Source organism: Microcaecilia unicolor, chromosome 2, assembly GCF_901765095.1.
Source record: "Microcaecilia unicolor chromosome 2, aMicUni1.1, whole genome shotgun sequence".
In the NCBI taxonomy this organism is placed as follows: Eukaryota; Metazoa; Chordata; class Amphibia; order Gymnophiona; family Siphonopidae; genus Microcaecilia; species Microcaecilia unicolor.
The window spans coordinates 363,728,976-363,756,362 of NC_044032.1; the positions used below are offsets into that span (position 1 = coordinate 363,728,976).

Here is a 27,387-nt window from a genome sequence, read left to right on the forward strand (position 1 = left end):
AGGCCAAATTTAAAATATTTTTTCATTTTCAAAGTCCTCAGACAAATTGGACCAGATTTTCTAACAAATACCTTAGTCCTCTATGGGCCTTTGTGGACTCTAAGGTCCTCTCAAGGAACATCATTAACTGCACCCTTGTCAAAAGAAATTGCTTGATGTGATACCCACCAGTGAGCTTTTTCATGAGTAGTTCCCATACTCTAGAACTCACTCCCAGAGGAGCTACATATAACCTGAGACTACCTCTATTTCAGGAAGCAGGTGAAAGCCTGGCTCTTCTCTAAAATCTTTAATACTAAACCAAACCAAAATACATTTGCACGAGCTCCAACTAATTACCCACGTCTGAAGCCAGACTGACAAAGGTCTAGCCTAGCAGGCTATGAACCAGAAAGACCAGCATTCAAATCCCACTGACACTCCTTGTGGCCTTCGGCAAGCCAATTTAACCGTTCATTGCCTTAGGTACTAACTTCGGGGCCCTTTAACTAAGCACTAAAAGGGGCCATGCACTATGATTAGCGTGTGGGTTTCCCCATGCACTGAGGCAGTGGCGTAGCCAAGGGTGGGCCCAGGCTCACCCACTTTAGGCTCAGGCCCACCCAGTAGCAGCACATCTATGATGTGGCTGGCAGGGATCCCAAAGTCCTACAATCCGCAAACTCCCAACAACTGTCCCTCCTGTATACCTTGTAAATAGCAGATCTTCGCCTGAAGTGAGCAGCGACTGATGCATACTGCTCGCACCGGCCCCACAACCTTCCCTCTGACGTATTCCTACCTATGCGGAAACAGGAAGTTGCATCAGAGGGAAGGCTGTGGGGCCAACATGAGCAGTGTATATTAGTTGCTGCATGAGGCCGGTGAAAATCTGCTATTTAAAAGGTATGCCGGGGGGGAGGGGGGGTTTGAGAGACCATATGGCATGCACGGGAGAGAAGGAGAGACCAAATCACCTTTGGGATGGGGCATGGTTCTTCTGCCCACCCATCTTGGGCCCAGACCCACCCCAAATTGGGTGTCTGGCTACGCCCCTGCACCAAGGCCACTTTTAGTGCGGCTGCAAAATGGCCACATTTCCATTTTTTCTATTAATGGCCAAGCACTAATTTCCAAATTGATGTGTGGCCATTAGCACGTCAGCCCTTACTGACACCTATTTAGTAGGCGGAAAGGGCTCAGGCACTAACCATGCGCTAATCGGTTGGAGAGCGACAATGTAGCTATGCTAACCGATTAGTGCTGGGCATGCCTACTCTCCATCCCCAAACACACACACCCAGCACGTGCAGATGGCTGAACTACTGAAGCAGGGGTGTAGCTACGTGGGGGCATGGGCCCCCATAGATTTGGCCCTGGCCCCCCGCCGCCAACCCCTTCAACCCCCCTCTCCTACTGCTGCCGCCATCGGGTACTTTTGCTGGCGGGGGTCCCCAACCCCCACCAGCCGAAATCCTCTTCTCCGGCACGTCTGCATTGCTGATCTGCAAGCGCAGGCTTCTGTTTCTGTGAGTCTGACGCTTGCATTGGGGTTAATCCCCGCGCCTAATCCCCCAAATTCTGTAACACTGTGCCTATCTTTAGTGAACGCTCTTGACCCACCCATACCTCTGCCATGTCCACGCTCCCTTTTCAGTTGTGCACGAGTCTTTATAGAATAGAGCCTAGCAGGTTGCATGCATCAATTCAAATTGTTGCCAATTAGTGCCGATAATTGATTTATACCCAATTATTGGTGCTAAGTGGCTCGTTACACAATTATATATATAAATTGGATGTGCACCCAAATTTGCATGCAGTTTTGAGCACTATATATAGAATTAGGGGATAAGTATGTACAAATAAGGTAATCATAGTGGCAGTCAGAACAGGATCCTGTACATGGTATAGATCAAGGAGATGTTATGACAATAGATGGCATGAGCCTATTTGGCCCATTCTGTATGCTGTAGCCAGTGGGCGGAGCTTGCTGTCATATTGTGTGACCCCAAACATTTGCAGATGCTATTGAAAACAATAGCAAACTTGTAAGGTTTATGACTGCCTATGTGTGGTTTATGTTTTATTTGAAAGCTTCCGATATGTAACCCGAGGTTATTTAACATCTCGGGGGTCCTGGGGCTTGAGCCGAGTTCCATAGGCACTCTGGAGCGGCAAACTTGTTTTTGGAGCCGCAGGAGGCTTGCTTTATGTAGGGGGCAGCTTTAAGAAAGGCCCCGGCTCTGCCTGAGCCTCAGGGCCTAGTTTTGGGGAACCCCCAGAGGTAAAAAAAAGCTGTCAAAAAAAAAAAAAACACACAGGCAGTCATAAACCTCAAAAGTTTGCTATTCTTTTCAATAGTGTCTGCAAATATTTGGGGTCACACAATATGGCGGCTGCACGTTGGAGACTGCTTCAACTTTTTGACGTCATGACATCTCCTATCATAAAACCTCCTTGGTACAGATTTCCAATTTAATAGGAAGCCCACACAGGAAGAAGGCAGGCACAGGGCATGTAAACGTTCACTGATTATAGACCCCCATGCTATTACTACAGGGCCCCTGTCATGATAGAGGAGGACTAGAAGAAGAGAGAGCTACCCTATTTCTGTGACTCTCTCTAATGATCATGTGACCCCATTCAGGGTACTAACCCACAGTTTGAGAACCAACACCTTCAGGCCTGTAGAGGTTTTTATACCAGGAAAAGTGCTCTTTCAAATATAAGGGTCAGACCCATGCAAGGTTGTAAAAGTCATAGAAAAGGTTGTGATATTTACAGGTAGTCAGTGTAGGCTGCAAAAGATTGGAATAATACAGTTCCTGAAATCAGCTCCAGTAACCACATGTGTGATAACACCAAAGCAAAAAACTAAATAAATAAAAGTCTTGATTATTTCAAAAAAACATAATTTCATCTTTCTAGCAAAAGCAGTACTGTAATGTAACTTGAAACCCTTTTGATCTAAAGGGGTTCAAATGTTTGCAGTCCAGCAATGCTGTCAGGAGACCAAGAAATAAAAATTAAGCCAGAAAATCTTATATGACTCGCTCAGTATACGTAGGTCAAAGATTAGGCATAGCAGGAGAATTTTCACATCCAACTACCCAAGTAAGCTGGTTGTCGGAAAACAGTAAGGCTTTCTTGTGTTCTCTTTATAACCCCCCTCTTACTCCCCCCCTTTGGTTTTACAATTATTTGTTCCAGGATTCACCTCCTTTGAATTTTGGAGGTTATCACAATCTGTTTGGTCAACTCATCCCTGCCTCACAAGTACTTTCAGAGACAGCTGAAACATACATTGAAAAGGTGACATTAACTATATACTTACATAATATTCAGCAGAACTGACGGGCCTTCCAGCCCGGAGAAGTAGCATCTGAGGGAGGGAGCCAGCGCACCTGGAAAGACAATGAACATACAATTAGGACATGAACCATACCATACACACAAGGCTGATTTCACATACAACCTGTTCTCACAATGATTGTAAAAACTGATTCTTGCTGGGAATGCTCCATTGCAGCTACCTACCCAGTGACGGCTCCTCACTCCCCTCTCTCCCTCTCCTCTATCGGCACCTCGGTAACTCACTTCTCTGAATTTCGGAGGCATATCCCCTCCAGTGTATCTCTGAGGGATCGATGGCAGCAGCAGCAATTCAAATTAGCATCACTCGTCAGCTCCGCAGGCTTCCCTCTGCCGTGTCCCACCCTCCCTGACATTTTGATACAGAAAGTGAAAGTGCCTTGGTGCTTTGTAGCTTTTACTATATGAGACGTGGGGTAAGGAATAATATATTGTAGAGGAATATATTCGAGTTATTCCCCACGTTTTCCACGTCATCACTGTGACCCCTGACGCAGGTGCTAGTCACCGAAACATGGCCCGTGTCGGGTCTTTTTGTCAAGGTTCATTCATTAAAGAACTGTGTTCCATTTTTAAAGGCCCGTGGTGCTGTTTTTTTTGTTTGTGCCAGCCTGTATGCCAGCCTCAGATGTCATACTCAGGTCCATGACAGCGCATGCAGGTCCCTGGAGCAGTTTTAGTGGGTAATGCAGTTCACTTCAGACAGGCAGACCTAGGCCCATACCCCCCCTTCCTGTTACATCTGTGGAGCGAACAGCGAATTCTCCAAAACCCACCACAAACCCACTGTACCCATATATAGGTGCCCCCCTTCACCGTAAGGTCTATGGTAGTGGTGTACAGTTGGAGGTATTGGGTTTGGGGGGGCTCAGCACACAAGGTAAGGGAGCTATGCACCTGGGAGCAATTTCTGAAGTCCACTGCAGTGCCCCCTAGGGTGCCCGGTTGGTGTCCTGGCATGTCAGGGGGACCAGTGTACTACAAATGCTGGCTCCTCCCATAACCAAATGGCTTGCATTTGGCCGTTTTTGACATGGATGTCTTTGGTTTCGAAAATCGCCGAAAGTCAGAAACGTCCATGTCTAGAGACAACCAAATCTAGGGACGTCCAAATTTAAGGATTTGGACGCCCCTGACGGTATTTTCGAAACAAAAGATGGACGTCCATCTTGTTTCGAAAATACAGGTTTCCCCGCACCTGGATTTCGCCGTTTTGCAAGGACATCCAAATAGCAACTTGGACGTCCCTTTCAAAAATGCCCCTCCACGTAAACCACCTGGAATGTAGCTGCAAAAAACACAGAAAGGTGGTATAACAAGTCCCATTTCCCTTTCCCATTCTATAAACTACACCTAACTTTCAGCACAGCTGATAGAGTAATGCTTTTTCAGTATCAATTTTTTTGTTGCCATATACAGACTCCAGCCCTAAGCTACTACAGCTCACAAGTTCCAGAGGTGTCCAATCAGCCATGACCATGAGTGTTTCACCTTGGGTGGCTCACTACATCATCTATCGGACTGTTTTTAAAAAATACACACTTTAATTTTTAATAAATTTACAAATCAATTCACTTCAATAATCCATGATTAAGGAAATAAACATCCACAATGGATTAAAGAAATAAAAAGATATCATATTAGATCAGGGGCATAGCCAGACCTGACATTTTGTGTCTGTGGGGGGCAGAGTCAACATGGGGGGCACTAGGCATACAGGTGTGAGTAGTGCTTGGTATACTCCTAAATAATGCCTTAGAGTGCACTTGATAACGGATTTCTAAGTAAAAGTTCTGTGCTGCATCAACATAAACAACATGCATAATTATGCAAACCTTGGAAGCACTGACATTTTTAAATGAAGTTGCATTATCCCATAGCTTAAACTTTGTCATTATAACAAATATAAAATGATTTATTAAGCTGTATTAATAAAATAACTCTTCTTATCCCTTCCTCTGGCTTTACTGCTTTCTCTCCTTTCTGAAGCTGACATTAATCAATTCAAGTCCCTGGTGTTCCTGACAGTGTTCCTTCCACCCCCTTCTCCATACAAAGGAGCAGACAAATAAAGGATTGTCTGACAAATTACTTTGTGAAGTAAAATTAAGTCTTACAAAAAAGCTTCTCAGAGCCTACGTAGCAAGCTTAAAAGCAACAATTCTGAACACACAAATATCAGTAACTGTACCTTTTAAAAGGCAGCAGTGAATATACAGAACCGCAATATGCTTCCTATTGGAAAAGCCACATGTCAGACTCCTATGGATCCATGCATTTTCAATATAGTAGTACTAGAGTCCAGCTAAGGAACAGGTTATTAGAGATCATCTTCACTGGACCAAACTTGTTTTCCTTGTGCCATCACCATCCAGCTGGATAGGCAGTGTCTTAGGTGGAGGAGAAGGGATTTTTTTTTTTTTTTACATTTATATCCCACATTATCCCAAGCAAACTCGGGTTTAATGTGGCTTACATTTGAAAATACAGTGAGACAGAATAATAGAATTCAGTTATATCATGGGAGCAAGTAGATGGATATGTCTGAAACATTTAACAAAGTTGAGATAAGCATATATACCCAACTGAGCATTTAAAAGTCTGTCCTTTAATGATGCCACATGTTCAGAAATCATAGCCATATGTATAGATATGCACACACCACAACAGGCATCCACACACACATTGCAAAAGTAAACAACAACCTTTACAGAGTACATCCAAAACTTAATTTTTATTTTCTCACTTCCATCTTCCAAAATTATAGACAGCAGATGTACAGATCAGTAGGACCCAAAGCAGACCGTAACAAGTAAAGTCAGAAACAAAACAGTTTATACCTAATTGTTCAACAACCCTTAGAATTCACCTTTGGGTTTAAAAAGCAAAACCATGTGCATGTAAGGACTGGATAAACGAAATAAAACAAAGTTTAAAGCAAATGCCTTTGATATGTATTACTTGGTAGCAATAATGAAACAGTGATGGAATATTCACATAGCAAAGCAGCCTGAGCCAACAGATTTATTTCCCACTGAACATAATTAACTTTGAATGAACTTGGTGGCTAATAGTGTGCTGAACTGGACAATGTTGCCACATTTAGACTGACTCTGAGAAGAACTTCTGCATGAAGGAAGCCCTTACCTCATTATTCAATACATCTCTGTGAAACAGTAGTAATAAAAAAAGGGAAGTGTATTTTTATAATACAGCATTGCATTTCACAAAGCAAAAGGAGCAAGTTCCCACGTCATCTTTTTCTTTTGATGTAGGCACAGGAAAAAAAAAAAAGATGTTAAATTCTCCCAAGTCTCAACCTAAATAATGATTTTTTAAAAATTGTACTACTTATAAATAGTAAGCCTGATTGTTAAGCACTAGATTCTCATAACTTGATGTCTGTTTTAGTGGCCCTTTACTAGGTGAAAACATCTTTGTATGAATACAGGGAGTCCCTATAACCAGCCCCTCCAAATGACACAATGATTTAAAATTTATAACTAATTACTACTCTAACAGATGAAACCAATGTTTCCTCTTTGTACATCCATATGCTGCACAAGCCGGCATGCTTAAAAATATAATTGATATCAAATAAAAATGCTACCAACAATAAAGAACGACAACGTGGATAGAACAGCTCATAGGTTTGCTTGCTTTGTTTTGGGTGAATGGGGATGTCGGCTGCATGAAGGAGAGGGAAAGGGAGACTAACCTCATTGGCTTCAGCCATCATGCCATGTCCTGTTCTCAATCTAACCTTCTTGGTCAGCTCTCTCCTACTCACTCCCTTCTGGCTCCCTGCACTGCTGTCTTTTTTCAATTAAGCTCACCCTCTATTGCAGCGTCCCGTCTATGTGCGACAGGAAATTATAGCAGAAGGAAAGCTTCCGGGCTGCCAAATGCAGTGTGCTTACCTCACTGACGCTGTTGGCAGCCAGGAAAACTGAAGGACAGCAGTGCAAGGAGTAGGAGAGAACCCAGTAGTGCCCAAAACACAGGCACTTGACTGGCCACCAGGGTTTGGAGGGCATGAGGCTAGAATGGGGGGGGTCTGGGCCCCCAAGACTCTCCTCTGCATTAAAGTACAAATTAGGTAAAAGGAAAAATTAGATCCAAGCTATAAGATAAAAGAAAGAAAAAGGAAATATATTGAAGCAAACTTTAACTCCATGTGCCCATCACAGCCTACTTTACTAACAATGAATATCAAAACTCTGAGAAACTCACACAGATATCTTAAGTTCCTCTTTTGCTGAAATAAAATCCAAGAGCTCTTTAAAGTCAAATAAATTTTAAGTTATACCCTCAAAAATTATCACACGTACATAGGGAAATTTCAAAACACAATTGGCACCTAGCGTTAATCTTCACTACAAGGCCGAGAATGCCTGGCGCATCTTCTGAGTATCTCCAGAGAGATCAAAGAAAATACATATCTTTGAACCCATGAACTGCTCATTAATATTTCAGAAATAAAGATGCAGTATATGGTTGCGATCCAGTTCCAGGGCAAATTCAGATAAAACAAAGTTTATGTTTTGGAAATTCATCTTATTTAATATCTTCAATTATACATTGTCATCTTGAATTAAAATTTTAGGACTTGTGAAGTTAAAATGTTACGCTTTTGTAATAAATGAAAAAACCCCCCCATAAAATAGTAAAAAAAATTTTTTAGGACTTGTTTGGATTATTATAATGTTGTATACTTGGGACGCTCACCTACAACACAAGTTTAGAGGCCACTGCATTAATCGACCAACACAAGAACATGACAGCTTAAGGAAAAATAAACTAAAACTGGAGATCAAACTTTCTCCCAGATCCAGCATATTTTAATGCACCAAAACATTATTTCTCCAAAATTGATCTTTACTGTCTGCTTGAATCTCCAACTACTGGCTAGAACTAATAGAAAACCTATTTCTACATTTATTTTTTAAAAGACCCATGGACTTCATACAGTCCAGGCACAAAAACATTTCCACAGTGCTTTCCTCAGAAAACAAAAAGGCTGATGCTACTCTCAGGAGGCAGGAGCAGAAAAACATCTAGACACAGATGCAACAAGAATGAACATGTTTTTAATACTACTAAGTATTTTGCGGAATGGAAGGCATCGTTTTTGAAGAAGAAAGACAATTTGTTGTTCTACTATACTTGAGTTCGATGATTATTTGGGAGTTAAAAGTATTGGACACTTCTTGGTTTAAATTACTTGTTGTATCGTTCAAGGTGTACAAGTATACAAATTCTTTTTACTCCATCCAAGATTCCTGAGGCAGGCCTATGGCCGAAACACAGTACTGTGTCGAGTCTACAATAAAGTATACCCTTTTACACACCATCTCGACGTCCTGTAGTTATTGGTCCACTTCCCACTTCTTTTTGTGCATCAAGAACAAAACAACATAAAGGCCTCTTGAGCATTTCACAATCAGACCACCAAAGCCCATGATGACCCCCCATAGGCCCTACTCCCTCTACCCAACATAAGCAGAAAATGGGATGCAGCACATTGGGCCTGAGGTATAGAGAGGAATTTCCACTACTGCAAGCTAAAGGCCTTGGACGCACCTTAGCACAGCTATATGACTGAAGAACAAGAGTGCATGCATGTGTACCCGACAGTGAAGAGCAAAAGTACATGCATGTACATGCTTGTAAGACTGAAGAGCGAAGGAGCTGTATGCATGTGTCTAAACAATACATGCTTGCATGACTGAAGAGTGACAGTATGCATGTGTGTGCATAATAAATCAAGTATTCAGCCCAGGAATTTACTCACATAACTTAAGTTACCTGGACAAATTCCTTTAAAAACTGCCCTAATTGTTCATTGGTAATTTTTATTTGATATAACATAGTAGATGACGGCAGAAAAAGACCTGCACGGTCCATCTAGTCTGCCCAACAAGATAAACTCATATGTGCTACTTCTTGTGTATACCTTACCTTGATTTGTACCTATCTATATGTTAATTATGTCTCTGATCTCATGTGCAACTTTCTTTAAATTGGTCACCTTATTTTCTGACTCCTCTTACTCTCTCTTACCTATCTATATGTTCCATATTATCAATTAAAATATTCTATTATGTATTGTGTTGACATTACTGCCCATCACAAGAATCTAAGGTACTTACAATTAATAGTAATTAATAAAGGGGTTTGAAATTGGATCAAATAGGGTCTGTTACAATATTTAAATGAAGTATAACATAAAAATCATATACCGAATCATACTGTTAAGATCAGAGCTGATGCTAGGGTTTCCGGTGCTCCCCCTACAACCTATGACTTGGCGCTCTCCTCCCTCTTTCTCGCCCCTACCCCCAGTGTAGCATCTCCTGTATCTTTTCTCTCTTCCCTCTCTTCCTCTTCTTCTGCATCTCCCTTTTCTCTTTCTCCTCTTTCCCATTGCCCTTTTTCTCTTCTCTCCCCTCCCGCCCACCCATCCATCCAGCATTACCCACTGTCTCTCTCCTCCACCCAGCCCAACATTTCCCTAACTCTCTTTACTCTCTCCCACTCACCCATTCAGCATTTCCCCTCAAATCTCATTACCTCCTTCCTTTCTGCTGCTTTTACAGTTGCCGAAAACAAAAGTACAAGGAGCCTTCCGAATTGGGGGCGTGTACTCAAATTTTATTGCACAGACCCGCCACCCGCTTCAGGGGTCTTGCAAAAGGGTTCTTCTGCCAGTTTCTGTTTATTCTTGTTGCACATTAAGAAACAAGCTGCACTCGTGCCAATGTTGGCGTCTTTCAGCATTTTGATTGAGCATCCTTGGTCCTTAGCATTTTTTGAAAACTATGAACTTTTGCAAGACCCCTGAAGCAGGCGGCTTTGCCGAAACACGGACCGCGTCGAGTCTGTCCACTAAAATTTGAGTAGATGCCATGAGTTCTGAAGGCTCCTTGTGCCTTTGTTTTCTGCTCCGATGTGAGAGTACTTTGGTTTAACCTATTCTGTGTAGCCTGCTTTTACAGTTCCCACCATTTGCCACTGCTGTGCTTCATTCTTGTCAGCCCACAGCAGTAACCAAAGCTCTAATATGTGCAGTAGAGCCATTCTACCCAGATGCTCACAACTTGCAAAGGCCTTGCTGGTCCTGTCCCCTCTGACATGCACTTCCTGTTGTCGTGGGGGGGGGGGGGGGGGGGGGGGGGAGGGGGGAGGGGGAGCCAACAGAGGGTTCACAAGCTGCAAGCACATGGGCTGAAAGGCTCTCCTGCCCATACTGGTGTTTTGTTTGCTGCTGCAAGCCAGCACTCAGTGGGCTTGGAGTGGAGCTGTGGCAGTGGCTACTCTAGACAAAAATATATGGGGTGGCCACAGGGAGGCAGCCCAAAGAGACACTTCTGCACATCATTCTCACCACCACATCACATAACCCCCCCCCCCCCACACACACACACACACACCTGTCCTTTTAAATTAGTAAAAAAAAGACACCAGGCACTTTATGCATAAAGAAGCCTTTCCCCTCCAGCTAGTTTTATCTACCATGTAAAACCACCATTATAATTGATACAGGGTCAAATTACGGCCTACTGATGCCCTAAGAATAGTGCCCCTTGGCACTTCAATTGCTTAACTGACAAGACATTAAAACTCAATACATGCCGAGAAACATCATTATTGTATGAACTAAAACATCATATATATTTATAATGATTCGTAAAACACCGAATTCATGTTGGATAATGGGTGTGGCATATGGCAGTGAAAGAACCAAGGGCATGATGTGATCTCCAGCATCTCTCTCTTTCCTGGTTGCTCCTATATTTTCCTTTCTTCCCTCTCCCGCTTCTTACTTCCCTTCTGCCCAGGGCAGTGACACAGGACCAACTGTGGCTGGCCAGTGCAGCGCCTTGAGAATCAATGCATACTCAAGGCCTGCCAGCTGCCACCCCCTCTGACCTTCCTGTTGGTGACGGGAGGGGTGAGGCAGTAAGTCTTGAGCATGCATAGATGGTCAAGGTCCTGAGCCAGCACATCACATTGCATCATGTTATCACTGCCCTGGGGGAAGAGAGGTAAGAAGCAGGAAAGGAAGAGAAGGAAACTTTTAGGGGTGCCATGGCACCTGTGGCTCTCCCTGTTTCGACCCCTTTATTGAGACGAGGTGTACACAAAACGCTGAAAGGGAAATCTTTTGAAATATATGTGTATTCCTTTTTAAAATAGAAAGTACACATGTATTTTAAAAACCCACCCACACCATTCCCTCTTGAAATCTGTGCATGCTTCGGGTATACATGTAAGTGGTGGCGTTTATAAAATCGCTACTCCTGGGTGTATGCCCATTTACATGTACAAATTAGCTTTATACACATGTAAATTATCTTATCCCTTCTAAATAACCTGCAATAATACATCTAATGATCAATTATAAACAAAATTTCAATCAAGCCCAGACTGCTTCAAATAAATTCCTATGTCCTGTAAAGCTTTTTCCTAAGTGGCTACAAATTACTTTTATTCCCTTTATTCCAAGAAGAAAAAAAACACTCAAGTGTTTGTATTTTCTTATCTTGTTTAAGAGTTGCTATAGTCTATTTTCAGTAATTTCAATATTTGCATTCCACTTCCACATACTTCTTTCTGTTTAATATTCAATGACCCCGAGAATAGAGCAATCCTTTGTTGACTCAAATCAAATTACAAGAGGTCACAGAGAAAGGAAGAGGCAGGGCAAAAGAATGCAAGAGAATGAGTAAAATGGGAGAGAAGTTTGAGCTTTGAATGGGGAAAGGAAAATAATCAGACCTCAAATCCAAATCTAAATCCAAGTTGTATGTCAGGGTAGCTGAAGAAAATGGTAGGAAAGAGATTGGGAAAGCAATGAGACTGTTAAAGACAAAGAAGGAAAAAGGTCCAGGAAATCAGAGCCACAAAAATATTGGGAAAGAGTCAGAAACAAAGAAAAACATGAGACAAAATGAAGAGAGACAACAAGCAGACAGAAAGGTCTAGGAAATCAGAGCCACAAAAAGAGCCAGAAACACATAAAAACATGAGACAAAATGAAGAGAGACAACAAGCAGACAGAAAGGGCCAAATTCTATAATTGGCGCCTTAAAACTTATCGCCGAAAAATCACATGCTTAGCGCGATTCTATAAACTATGCCTAAAATTAGGCATGGTTTATAGAATATGCTCACGTGTCATTCTTGTGACTAAAATTTAGGCACATCCATTTAGGCCACCTAAAACTAGGCGCAGATCGGGTATATTTCATAATAGTACGCATAGTTTTTTGAAACGCCCATGAGTCATATCCCCCCTCAGCTGTTTCTTTTCCAAGCTGAAGAGCCATAACCTCTTCAGCCTTTTCTCATATGAGAGGAGTTCTATCCCCTTTTTAATTTTGGTCTCTCTTCTTTGAACCTTTTCTAATTCCACTACATATTTTTTAAAAATATGGCGACCAGAACTGAATGCAATACTCTAGATGAGGTTGCACCATGGAGTGATACAGAGGTATTATAGTATTTTAAGACTTATTTATTTATTTTATTTGTTACATTTATACCCCACATTTTCCCACCTATCTGCAGGCTCAATGTGGCTTACAAGTAACCGTAAAGGCATTTGCCGTTGCGGTTGATAACAAATACAAGATTGTGTTGTGGTCAGATGAGGTAGATGTGATTCAGGCGTCATTGGGTCAAGGGGAATGATGATAGTAAGTTGTCCAGTACGATCTTTGATTATGTTGTGTTGCTGGGTGTGGGGAGTTAAGTTGGATCGAAGGAATAGGTTTTTTTGAAGAGATGAGTTTTTAATGATTTCCTGAAGTTTAGGTGGTCATGTTTTGTTCTCACAGCATGCGGGAGTCCGTTCCATAGTTGTGTGCTCTTGTAAGCTAGATGCAAATGTTGTTTTGTATTTTAGCCCTTTGCAGTTGGGGTAATGTAGGTTTAGGTATGATCGCGCTGATCTGGATCTGTTTCTAGTTGGTAGATCTATGAGGTCTGTCATGTATCCTGGGACTACGCCGTAGATGATTTTATGGACCAAAGTGCAGATTTTGAAGAAGATCCGTTCTTTGATTGGGAGCCAATGCAGCTTTTCTCGGAGGGGTTTAGCGCTTTTGAATCGTGTTTTACCATATATCAATCTGGCTGCTATGTTTTGGGCGGTTTGGAGTTTTTTTGTGAGTGTTCTTTGCATCCCGCATAGATTCCGTTGCAGTAATCTGCATGGCTTAGGACCATTGATTGTATTAATTTGCGTAAGGTTTCCCTCGGGAAGAAAGGTTTTATTCGTTTGAATTTCCACATTGAGTAAAACCATCCCTTTCCTAATAATTCCTAGCATCCTGTTTGCTTTTTTGGCCGCCGCCACACACTGGGTGGAAGATTTCAGAGTACTGTCTACAATGATACCTAGATCTTTTTCTTGAGTGCTGACCCCCAAGGTGGACACTAGTATCAGGTCACTATGATTTGGATTGTTCTTCCCAATGTGCATCACTTTGCATTTGGCAACCTTAAATTTCATCTGCCATTTCGATGCCCAGTCTTCCAAATTCTTAAGGTGTTCCTGACAATGTTCACAGACCACATGCGTTTAGCTAGCACTGCACATCAATTAAAAATTTTAACCGCTTAATTGCATATAGTGCCCTTCACATTTCCTCCTGTACAGTGTAATATATAGACAGCAGATGTAAATTCTCAAAACGGACATACTTCAATTACTAAACTACAAATAAAATAATTTATCTCACCTTTGTTATCTGGTAATTTTATCTTTCTAATTGTCTTGTTCACTGTCTCTGGTTCTGCTTCCCTGTGCTCTGAACTGTTTCCTGTACCTCCTTGTCTATTCACTGTTTCTTTTCTTTTTCTTCTCTTCCTGCCCTATATCCATCTTTCACATTCAACTTTCTTTCATTATTCTTCTTCCTTCTCAAATCTATCTAGTTTCCATCTCTTCCCCCTCCTCTCCACAGACACCATCTCCTCCTGTCTCTCTTCTCTCCTCTTCCCCTTCTCTCCATAGGCACCATGTCCTCCCATCTTCCTCCCCTCCTATCCATGGGCACACTATGTCCTCCCCTCCCCTCCATAGGCACCATCTCTTCCCACGTTCCTCCCCTCCATGGGTCCGATCCCCTCCCTCTCTTCCCCTGGCACTATCTCCCTTCCTGTCCCCTAGCACCATCTACTCCCTTCTCCTCCCCTGGCACCATCTCCTCCCATCTCCCTCCTCTCCATGGGTACCATCTTCTCCCTTCCCTGGCACCATCTCCTCTATGATAACTTTCTGTTTTCTTCTTTTTCCTACCGCGGACCACCTCCCCTCCCCCACATCAATATCACTTTCTGTTTTTCTTCTTTTTCCCTCCGCCGCCGCTATCCCCCTCCCTTCCCACCCACATTACACACTCTCTCTCTCCCGTTTTTCCTGCTGTGGTACACCTCTCCCCCCCCCCCACATCATCACTCTCTCTCTCATGTTTTACTCTTTTTCCTGCCGCAGTCTGCCTCCCCCCACTCCATCTGCATCTCTCTCTCTCTCACCCGCTCCTCACAGCGCAGCACAAGGACGAGCAGCTCTTCACACATCAGCACACCTTGTCTCTGTGCCTCACCCGCCGAAACCCTGAAGTCGCTGTAACAGGAAATTCTTCCCCTTCTGACAGAACTTCCTGTTACAGAGAGAGGCTTGGAGCATGCAGAGGGGAAGGGGCTACCGGAACGTCGGAGAGGTAAGGTCCTGGCAGAAAAACAAGGGAGAGAGACTTGGCCAAATGCTGATTTAACTTACGTTAAAAATGTTAATGCAAGTTAAACATTCAACGCATTAATCACGTTATTAACATGTTAAATGTACAGCCCTAGATTTAACAACCTTGAATAGTTTTGTGTCATCTGCAAATTTAATCATCTCACTTGTTGTTCCAATTTCCAGATCATTTACAAATATGTTAAATAGCACCAGTCCCAGTACAGATCCCTGTGGCACTCCACTATTCACCCTCCTCCATTGAGAGAAATGGCCATATAACCCTACCCTTCGTTTTCTGTCCAATAACCAATTCCTAATCCACAACAGAACATTGTCTCCTATCCCATGACTTTTTAATTTTCTCAGGAGTCTTTCATGAGTAACTTTATCAAAAGGTTTCTGAAAAAGTTAAGAAGGCTAAAATATGAGAATGGATCTGAACGTTGAGTTGTTGTATAATTTGAAGATATGACAGTATATACTTGCTGAAGATTGTAATTCTGAGAATTTTTGATCTCAATAAAAAAGTTGAAACACAAAAGGTTTCTGAAAATCTAGATACACTACATCAACCAGCTCACCTTTATCCACATGTTTATTCATGCATTCAAAGAATGAAGCAAATTGATAAAGCAAGATTTCCCTTAGCTGAAACCATGCTATTCTGTTTTCTTCTGCCACCACATGACTCTCAGCTTTTCCAGAGATGGCACTGCCAATAAATCTATGGAGCAAATATAGGAGGATTCAAAAACTGGAGGGTGAGCAGGTTGGAACTGGAGACAAGATGATTAAAGGCTGACTGGTGTGTTCTGAATGGGGACAGGGATGGAGTTGGAGGAGGATGTGCTGGGTAAAAGGATCTGTGGAAGAGGGCTAGAGAATGTGTGTGTGGGGAAGATGGGCTTTGGAAAATAGAGAATGTGAGGAAAGGGAGGTAGATTTTATTTTATTTACACAAATTACTCTGAATGCAGTCGGCTGACCAAATGGACAGGGAACCCATCAGGACAGTGGTGGCATTGGAGGAGGATTCCTCCACCCCCCCCCCCCCCTCATCCAGTGTGTTGTCTGCTTTGTCCAACAATGATCTTGGCTCTCAAACATAAGTTATTTTTGTCAACATGACCCCCTCCCCCCGAAAATAGTGAAGACCATTGTCCTATGCTTTCAAGACTCTTGTTTTTCTATTATAAATAAACAGATTGATAAAAAATAGATTTTCATTTGAGGCCAAAACTAGCTACCGTGTTTCCCTGAAAATAAGACAGTGTCTTATATTAATTTTTGCTCCCAAAGATGCACTAGGTCTTATTTTCAGGGGATGTCTTATTTTCGGCGAAACACGGTACAAGCCAAACCCAAATGCACCACACTAGAGAACCAAACGATTACACATAAAAAAAAAAATCCCAACGATGGCCCCTGATAGAGGAAGAACGAGGAAAAGAATGTGTTGCTTTGTGTTATAGACGTCCGGCTCTCACAAGGACACAAAAAAACAAACAACCTCCCCTAATAAACCACAACACAGTACCATATCGCCATCACTACCTCCACACTAATGGGAACTGTGCTGGGTGGCTAGTTGCCAAATAGTGAGCTTCTGGTGGGAGAGAGTGGGCACCAATTGGGGCCAAACAAAAACTTTGCTAGGTCTTACTTTCGGGGGAGGCCTTATATTTAGCAATTCAGCAAAACCTCTACTAGGTCTTATTTTCAGGGGATGTCTTATTTTCGGGGAAACAGGGTAGTAAGTAAATCTTAAGAGGCTAAATTCAGAAAGACACATGTCAACTGCACAGGCATACTTGTCCTTTCAGAGTAAAGCTCCCAGCTAGAGGCAGTGATACAGTGTACACGTCATGGAAAATCTGACTCATTGACATTCATTTGCTTCTATCAACAGTCTAAGAGCAGCACTGAGACACAATAATTGTGTGTATATCTGCATCATCAATAACACACAGCGCAGCGGTACTTTATCTGTTCGAGTGAGGGGCCAGCAGTGAACCAAAGAGAACCCATAAGCAGGCAACTCACAAGAGAAAACTCCACTAAGAACAAAGAGAGAGCACATCTGGAGACTCCCTTAAGATGGCTGTTGCTATCGTCTGAAAATTTGTCCCTTTCTAAGAAGAAGAACCTTTACAGTTATTAAATTGTGTTCTGAATCACCTGATTTTCTGCTGAAAATATGTAAGATCTTTTCAGCAGAAAATCAGGTGATTCAGAACACAATCAAGAAATGCTCCACCTGAAAAGAATGGCCAACTCACGGCTCTCAGCAAGTGTACAGTTGGAGACGACATTTACAATGCTTTACATATATTCACTTACAAAAAACGGTGTTTGCACAACATGAGGGTTCTTAAGAAATTCTAAGTAACTTGCAAGGGGGCTCAGGGGCACAGCTGGGTAACAGTTCAGATTCTGACTACAACTGTCCAACTCCTTCTATGTCTTTTTCTCATCCAGCTTTCTAGAAACAAGAATCTTCTGGAGGTGATTAAAAATAAAAATATAGAGAGGAAGTGACGTCACGGGGCTGAATGGCCGCTTAAGCTACTAGCTCCCGAACCTTCCCACCTTTCTATAGCAAAAAGCGCTATATTTTCCTTCAAAACTACATTTGCAAGACTCCCGGAGACTTACCTGCACCTTGAGGGACAAAATGAGTAAGAAAACATCAGCGGTCCCGCGAGACAGCGAACGGACGGCAGTCCGAAAGTCAGCGCGGGGCTCCTCGCGCCATGCTTCCCCTGCCGCGCGGGAGTCATCGGGGTCTGATTCCGGCTCCTCACAAGTAGGACGAAGTGAGCGTGCAGCTAAATTTAAGAACCCGCAGGACTTAACAAAGTGTTTGGAGGCTATAAGGGCAGAGATTCGCGCCTCTAAGGACGAGATCCTGGAGCACGTGGACGCGCTCAGCGCTGACCTGAGAGAACTTGGAGGCAGAGTGGAAACGCTCGAAGAGCGAGTCGACGAACAAGCGGAAAAACATGAGAGCATGGAGGTGAATGTGGCTAAATTAGCTGCACAAGCTGAAGATTTGAAATACAAACTCGATGATATAGAAAATCGCGGACGACGCCAGAATCTTCGATTTCGAGGAGTGCCTGAAAATGGCGACAAAGAGAACGTTCCAGCCATAGTGCGGGCCTTATGCGAGCAACTCATGGGCGAGACCTTTGATGCGGACATGCTGGGAATAGAACGTGCACACAGAGCTTTGGGTAAACCCAGGGATAATAAACCAAGAGACATTGTAGTACGTTTTTCACCTATGCGGGTTAAAGATCAGCTATGGCAGAGAGCTCGTCAGAACCCGGTTCTACAACATAAGGACTCTCGAGTTTATATCCTTCCAGACCTCTCATTGTTACTTTAACTCAGAGGCGAGCAATGAAGCCAGTAATTGAGATTTTGGTGAAAGAGAAAATTGCATACCGATGGACTTTTCCCTTTGCAATCTGTTTTACCCTTAAAGGGGAACAGCTCCGCTGCCGTTCGGTGGAAGCTGCGTGGAAATACCTGCATGAGGCAGGTTTAGCTCTTAAAGAAACCTTACCGGTGGCGATGGCTCCCTCTACCAAGAAAAGGTTCCAAAAGTGGGAGAGAGTGGAGAATGCAGCGAGCAGCCAAACTTGAGACTGGTAGTTTGATTATGGTTGGATAAAACTTGGAAGGCAGTAATATGCAAAGGATGCTTGACTTGCTCAAATTTATATGTTTGTGAGTTATGAAAGCAGAAGGATAATGTAAAGATTAAATTAGAGGTGGGAGGGGGAGGGGGGTTGGAGGGTTTGAGGGGGGTATGCATTTGGTTCCGGGGTCATTGTTCCTCTGCTATCCATACAGTGGCGCACTGCGCTGTTTGGTGGGGGGATGTTAGGGAGGTGGGGAAATGTGGGAGGGAGGGATGTGGGTAAATAACAGACAGACAGATCAAGGGGAGAGAAGGGGGTCAAGGGAAATAGGGGAGCAGCAAAAAATTTATTTGTCCAGCGAGTGTTCCACTAAGAGTGAGGTAGATGGTTGACTTTAAAATTCTCACATATAACATCAAGGTTTAAATACCCCATTTAAAGACATTCCTTATATAAGGAATTGCAGTTAATGGGTCCTCAAGTGGTATTCTTACAAGAAACTCATTTACATAAAAAGCATGAACATTTGCTGACCTCTATGCAATACCCAAAAATCTTTTATGCTTCTGATGTGAAAGGTGTTAAGAAAGGGGAGTGGCTATAATGTTCCACAAAAATGTACAGATGCAACTTCTGCACTCCAAGAGGGATGCTGAGGGTCGTTTTCTATTCTTGCATGTTAAGCTGGATACTAAGGAATATACGCTGGCGAGTGTTTATGCTCCCAATGAACGACAGGAGAGATTTTCCTACAACCTTCAGAAGGAGTTGCAGAAGTTTGCTCGGGGTAAGGTGATAGTGGCGGGGGGACTTTAATGCTACTATGCAGCCTAGGTTGGATAAGACCACTGCACCTTCCCCTAACGATTGTAGAATCTCCAAAGCCCTGGGGAAGTTTGTAACGACTATGGACTGTATGATGTATGGAGACTTGACCACTCGGGGGGAAGAGATTATACATTTCATTCACATGTGCATTTCTCTCACTCCCGACTGGATTTATATTTTTTTTGGATAAGGGCTTCTCAGAAGAGGGGGGGGGGATCATACATAGGACATACGACAATTTCAGACCACGCCCCTGTGTGGACAATAATTACTTCATTGAAGGAAGAGACGCGTGATAGAAGGTGGACTTTTTAACAACTGTCTACTACAGGACCCAGAAATTGTAACTAACTTTCGTTCTGTGTTGAAGAGTACTTTGATATCAACCTGGATTCAGGGCCACACTGGGTATAGTGTGGGATGCATTTAAGGCTGTATCTAGAGGTTATTTCATAAAATGTGCAACCCAAGATCTAGAACCCATAAAGTAAGATTAGCTCAGTGCATGGAGCGGTTAGGCGCCCTGGAAGACAGGTATAGAGCCCAGGCTCAGTGGCTGACTTCCGCAAACTGCAAGCAATAAGATTGGAGCTCGCAGCTTTACATGATGAGACTTTGCAGTTTGTAAATGCACGCCTGCGACAAGTCATTATGAATTTACAAATAAACCAGGCAGGTTGCTGGCCACTAAATTAAGGAAAATGAGGGCAGATAGACACATCCTGAGAATGAAAGATGCTAGGGGTTCCATGCTGCACACATCAGATAAGATTAGAGAGCGGTTTGCCCACTTCTATGAGAACCTTATAAGGAGGATGCTGCTGTACAGACTGAAGCCATTGACCAATATTTGGCAGACCTGGGTATGTCGGCGCTGACTGACTCTCAGAAAAAAGTGTTGGAAGCCCCGGTGACAGTGAAGGAAGTAATTCGAGTTATTAAAGCACTCCCAACGGGGAAAGTACCGGGATTAGACGGATTTACTAATGAGTTTTTTAAGCTTTTTGGGGGAGAATTGGCACCCTATTTGACGTTGGTTGTTAATTCGGTACGTGAGGGTGCGCCTTTCCCGCCATCGATGATGGAAGCATGGGTGGCGGTGATACCAAAGCCAGAGAAAGATAATACGGAATGCGCCTCTTACCGCCCCATCTCGATTCTCAATACCGACGTAAAATATATTGGCCAAGACCCTGGCAAATCGATTGGGTGATATGCTGCCTAGCTGGTGCACCCCGACCAAGTTGGTTTTTGTAGCAAACAGACAGGCCCTGGACAACATCCGTAGAACACTGGATTTGCTCTTTGTGGCTCGGTCGAGGGCCTTGCCAGTGGTTTTACTGGGATTGGATGCGGAGAAGGCCTTCGATCGAGTCCACTGGGGGTATCTGGATAAGGTTTTGAATGGAGTGGGAATTGGTCCTTATTTTAGAACATGGATTCAGGCACTATACACCTCGCCTCGGGCCTGTGTAAGAGTGAATGGTGGTAATTCGCAAATGTTTGAACTGGGCCGTGGCACTCGTCAGGGATGTCCTCTGTCGCCTCTGCTGTTCGCTTTGGCGATGGAGCCCCTGGCGGCTGCCATTCGGGAGAATGTAGATATATCTGGAGTGCGGGTGAGGGATAAGGAATATAAGATTGCTCTATTTGCGGATGATGTGCTCCTGTCTTTAACTAATCCAGTGGTTTCCCTTCCAAACTTAATGAAAGAGATAGGAACCTACTCTAGGGTATCTGGCTATAAACTCAATGCGGGGAAGTCTGTGGGATTAGCAGTGGGGATAGCGCAGGAGCGTATGGAGGCGTTGAGGGCCTCCTTTGCATTTAAGTGGAACTGACCGAGACATTAGATACTTGGGGGGTACAGATCCCTGGGAACCTAGCGGACCTCTTTGCTGTTAACTACCCAGCTCTTCAGAAAGAAGGTCCTGAGGGATTTAGACAGATGGGATTCGTTGGAATTGTCCTGGTTGGGACGCATAGCTGCACTTAAAATGAATATATTACCCCGTCTGCTATACTTATTCCAGGTGCTGCCGCTGCGGGGTCCCCAGGGCCATTCAATATCTAAGCTTCAGGATGGCCTGATTCGCTTTGTTTGGCACCAGAAACGACCACGCTTGCCAGAGCATTCTGTGTATAGAAGTAAGCGAAGAGGGAGGTCTTGGAGTGCCTAACCTGTACTGGTATTATTGTGCAGCGCAGGCTAGATCGGCTGTGGAATGGTTCCGAAGGGCAGATCATAAGTTATGGGTCCATCTTGAACAAGACTTGATTGGCTCTCGTAGACTGGGGCACCTGATGTGGCTACCGGCTAATATAGGGGACAGGTTGAACGATTTCCGCCGATGATACAGGCTACATTCTACTATTGGGACCGAATGTTCCAAGAGCGGCCGACCTCTTGTGTCGGGGTTGGCCCCGATTGTTGACAATCCTATGTTTGGCCCGGAATGGGGAATACGGTTTTTCGTTAAATGGGCTACCTCGGGTGTGGAATGTTAGGTCAACTATATATAGGTGAAAAGTTGGTGCCCTTTGAGACATTGGTGGCGGGACTATAGGCTTCATACCTGTGAACATTATGCCTATGGGCAATTGATACACTTTTGAAAGAAACCGGCATATGTGGAGTGCCGAAGGAGGGAGGTCCATCCCTTGGAAGAAGTGTGTGTGGACTCTCGCAGTACACGTGGATTGATATCTCGTCTTTATGGCTATTTGGGACACAATTAAACCATCCCACTTGCATCGTAGAAGATGGGAGCAGGAGCTAAATTTCACTTTACCTGAAAAGGATCAGTGGTGCAATTGGAGAAGGGTATTTTGAAATCCACTATAGCAGTGGCTGTTAAGGAAAACTCGCTTAAGGTATTTATAGGTGGTATCTTACTCCGCAACGATTGCACCAGATGTCTCTAAGGTCACAGCGAGTTGTTGGAGAAAACTGTGGAGGAGAAGGGACAATGGGCCACATTTGGTGGACCTGTCCTAAAGCAGTAGCATACTGGAGGGGAGTCCGGTCTCGCCTTCAGGCCTGGGTGGGCAGATCTGTGGCAGTGGCATCCTTTAATCTTCTTATTGGGCCAGAGACCCACGGGCTTAACAAGTAGCCAATGGTATGGTGAGAGGGGCCTTACAGGCAGCTCGTATAAACCTGGCCAGAAGTTGGAAATCTCCGCTAGTACCTCATTGGTGGGTTGGATTACAAAGGTGCATTATATATGTGAGATGGAGCGATTGACCGCAGTTAAAAAGAAAACCCTGCCTAAGTGGGATAAAATATGGAAACCTTTTTTGAACGCTTGTCTGGATAATTACTTAATTGAAATGCAAGGGGGGAGGGGGGGAGGAGAGGGAGGGAGGGAGGAGGGGGGGAGAATAAGGAAGCTGTAAGGTTCCAGAGAGGGGTTAAATAATTTTTTCAAAAAACTGTTAAATTCTGAAGTATAATTGGATGATGGGATAGTGCTGTTCTTCTTGTTTCTATCTGGTACTTTGTTACATTTACTGCAGATTTGATATGGTGTGAAATGTTATGTACTGTTCTTGGCTTGCTTTGTCTAAATGACAATTAATAAAGACTTCTATAAATTAAAAAAAAAAAATAAAAATATAATGAAGTTTATCCAAATTGACAGAGATCTTGAATTTTCACTTCAGTTTCCATTTCTGTTTGCAGTGCAGACTTTTGCATTGTTATAACCTCGGTAATGGTGTCCTGGAAGGGTTTCAGAGGGAAGTTAGCAAGCTGTGGTAAAAGGAGCACTTTTACCACATCTTGAATTACCACGAGAGTCACCAACTTGTAGTATCACAGTATTGTAGGTACTGACCACAGTGGTAAATGAATATACCTGCTTGCAAGCCACCTCAGAAGCAATGTTATTTTAGCAGCCTGTAAGCATTGGGTTTCAAAGCTGTACACCAAAGCTCCTGGGCTGTGGATTAAAGGGCTAGTCAGAGCTCTAAAACACATCCCCATGAGCACCTCGACCCCCCTAATCCTGCACAAGACCCCACCCTCAATCACACATGATCTCCCACATATATGATCCCAACCCTCCAATCCTCAAACCCCTCCCGATTACCAACCTCCACCCCATTAGCACCCTACCCCCCAACCCCACCCCACCCCGAGACCCCTTGGGCCTATCTGAATAGGTCACTGGTGGTTGCCCAAGCAGAAGAGATCTCCAATCACTCCTGCCCTTGCTGGCACCCTCATTCAATATGGCACCCTAGCAATAGTCTTATTTTAGTCCAGCTAGTGCAGCAATAGGCCAAGGCAGTAGGCTATGTATCACCTTCTAGAACCCTGCAATCCTGGATCCTGAAATCCCTACTACTACTACAAATCATTTCTAGAGCGCTACCAGTTGTACGCAGCACTTCACAATTGAACATGAAGAAAAGACAGTCCCTGCTCAAAAGAGCTTACAATCTAAATCAGGACAGACAGACAGGACAAATAAGGGATAAGGGTAGGACAGACAGATAGGACACATAGGGAAAAGGGGACTATTGAAGAAAGGAAGACAAGATAAAGGTTACGAGCAAGTGACAAGTTAGGAATTAAAAACAGCATCACAGGTAGGCCTTTAGCCTGGATCTGAAGGCGGCCAGGGATGGAGCTTGACGTAATAGCTCAGGAAGTCTATTCCAGAAATAAGGTGCGGCGAGATAAAAGGAACGGAGTCTGGAGTTAGCGATGGAGGAGAAGGGTGCAATTAGGAGAGATTTGCCTAGTGAACGGAGTTCCTGGGAAGGAGTGTAGGGAGAGATGAGGGTGGAGAGGTAGTGAGGGGCAGCAGAGTGAATGCACTTATAGGCCAATAAGAGGAGCTTGAACTGTATACGGAAACGGATAGGGAGCCAGTGAAGTGACTTCAGAAGAGGGTTGATATGGGCATAGCAACTTTGGCGAAAAATTAATCGTGCAGCAGAATTTTGAACAGACTGAAGAGGAGAGAGATGGCTGAGTGGAAGACCTGTGAGAAGCAAGTTGCAGTAGTCCAAGTGAGAGGTGATGAGAGTGTGGATGAGGGTTCTGGTAGCATGCTCAGAAAGGAGAGGGCAAATGTTGGCGATATTATAGAGGAGGAAACGATAGATTTTAGCAATCTGTTGTATATGTGCAGAGAAGGAGAGGGAGGAGTCGAAAATGACCCCAAGGTTACGAGCAGATGAGACAGGAAGAATGACACTGTACAATGACACTGTACAATAATTATGTCACCTTTTCCATGGCCCTTGATCCAGGAATTGAACCCTAGTCCCTCTGCATGGCAGGAGTCATTGGGAAAGTCCAGTTTCAATTTTCTCAGCATAGGCATGGAACTTTCTAACACCGTAATATCTTTTTATAATAAAAGGTCTAAAGCAGGAGAAGGTATTCTCTGCAGCCTATCTGTGAGATGGAAAATGCTCTCTGAAGCTGCTGCTGTAAGTTGTTGTTAGTTTTCTCTCCCTGAAAGAGATCCAAGCCACACCCACGAAGTTCAAACTGCCTGTGGGGAGGGTGAGGGGAGGAAATGGCAGTGCTTGATGAAAAAGAGAGCTCAGTTTGATAGGAGATATACTATAGGATGTCATTCTGAGGCCAGGCTAAGTCTAAAGCAGGAGAAGGTATTCTCTGCAGCCTATCTGTGAGATGGAAAATGCTCTCTGAAGCTGCTGCTATAAGTTGTTAGTTTTCTCTCCCTGAAAGAGATCCAAGCCACACCCACGAAGTTCAAACTGTTTATATAATTCTTACATTGTAAAAACGCTTAAAAACACAGCAGATTTAATGCATTCCAATGATGGCATTTGACACAAAAACATCGGGGGAAGGACAAAGACAGCCCACGTAAGCTTTAAAATCCATGGAACATTCATAAAACTTAGAAAAATGTATAAATATAGGTCGAGAAACAACCAAACACACCTTATTTCACCTCCAGGAGCTGATCCTACATTTAATTACACAAGTAAGACACGATCAAGCATCCAGGACATAAATAACTCAAAAATGAATGTACATAATTAATAAAATAGATATCAGTAAAATTAAGGGTAAAAATCTAAATTAAAAAAATACCAATAGGTCCATTTTCATATTCAACCCCTGAGGGGTCACTGTCTGAAACTTGAAGACAGTGGTGTTCCTAGGTTGGCTGCCACCCAGGGCTCTTACCTCCTGGGAGTACAGGGAGCAGTTTCGCGGCTGGCGGCTCCTCCGGCTCCCTGCCCCAGAACAGGAAGTAATGTCAGAGGGAGCAGGGAACCGGTGGAGTCGATAGCCATATTACTGCTCCCTGTACCCACAGGAGGTAAGAGCGATGCACTTGTGGGGGTGGGGTGGGGGGGTGGAGGTGATTCATGGGAGGGAGGTGATGCGCCGGGGGGGGGGGGGGGGGGCAAAGTGGTGATCCGCCCTGGGTGGCTGCTCCTTGCACCCCCTTGCAGCATGTACCTGGGACGGACTGCCTCTGCTGCCTCACCCTTGGAAGCCACTGCTTGAAGATGAGCCTCTGTTCTGTCCTTAACAGGGCTCTATCCACATCTCCTCTTCTCCATGATATCTGTGGAACGGCCAAGGCAAACAATCTGTACTCCTCAAACATATGTGCTCTACATGCGGGTTTTCTTTAATCTGTCTTTGATGGCACTCTTATGATCTGTAATCCTCACATTAAATCTCCTCTTCATTTTGCCAATGCAGATCAGGTTGCAGGACAAATAACTGCAGAAACTACTCCAACAGTCTTACAATTAGAAAAGTGTCTGAGTTAAAAAAACTTCTCCAGTTGTTGGATGAATAAATGCTTTTATTTCCATGTTTCCCCGAATACACTGTATAAGAACCACACTTAAAATGGCCCAAGGCAGTTTCTTCTTTACGTTAAGAGATGGAAGTACAGATGGCATGGGCATCTCTCTCAGGTTCCTCTCCCTTTTATAGGGGATCATCAAGCCTTTATCTGACAAATGGTCTATATTTTGAACAATGTCAGTGTTTTTTCAAGATCTTTACTAGATCATTAGACATGGGTAAATAGCAATTGGTATACAACTTTATCAACCTTTTGTCTTTCTTTGTTTTTCAGCAACTCATTTCTATCTTCAATGGCAGCTCATTGGCAGCAGGTACCAACACACTTTTATTAGGATTTCACTAGTTCTCCTCATATGTTCCAGGTTTGGAACACAATCTTTTCAGTCTGATTTATCTTCAGCGCTTGACTGTGACAACTGCGATAATCTAACAATTTATTAATATCTGCAGGTTTTCTGTAAATATCATCATGATAAAGAAATTAGAATATCAAGAAACAGAATGTTCTTATTGTCAAATTGCATTTGGAACCTGATATTCAAATCTAACTGATTAAGCCAAAGGAAAAACTCACTCAACATAGAGGCACTACCTTGCCAAATGATAAGAATGCCATCAATATATCTTCTCTAAAGGAGAATATTCATGCTATACTGATGATTTGTAAGGAATGTTTTCTCAAAATTGGCCATGTATAAATTGGATACTAGAGGTGCCATAGTGGCACCCATTGCTGTCCCCTTGACTTGTTGATAAAAATCACCATCAAAAGCAAAAATGTTTTTGGTCAAAGCAATAGTGGTAATTTCTACAATTATTTAGTGGTAGGTGAGAGGAAGGTAATAAACAGAGAAATAAACAGAGAAATACAGCTTTATGTTTTATAATGAGTTAGAAAACCCAGATCCTTATTAAGTCCTGTTTGTTGGGTGTCAAAATATTCAATCATTCTTATTTCAAAGGTCTTACGTTCCTGTATTGTT

General features: G+C 43.4%; 1 protein-coding gene across 4 annotated transcripts in view; it reads right to left on the minus strand.

The window, feature by feature from the left end:
* Positions 1–27,387, minus strand: part of RBPMS (RNA binding protein, mRNA processing factor) — a 502,608-nt gene that overhangs the window by 58,946 nt on the left and 416,275 nt on the right. For all 4 annotated transcript variants that reach the window (XR_003941071.1, XM_030194523.1, XM_030194522.1 and 1 more), the window contains one exon: positions 3,314–3,383. Coding sequence is in view for 3 of the 4 variants with exons in the window: in XM_030194523.1 (XP_030050383.1) it covers positions 3,314–3,383 (70 nt within the window). In the remaining variant the exon portion in view is untranslated. The remainder of the gene's footprint in view (positions 1–3,313; positions 3,384–27,387) is intronic.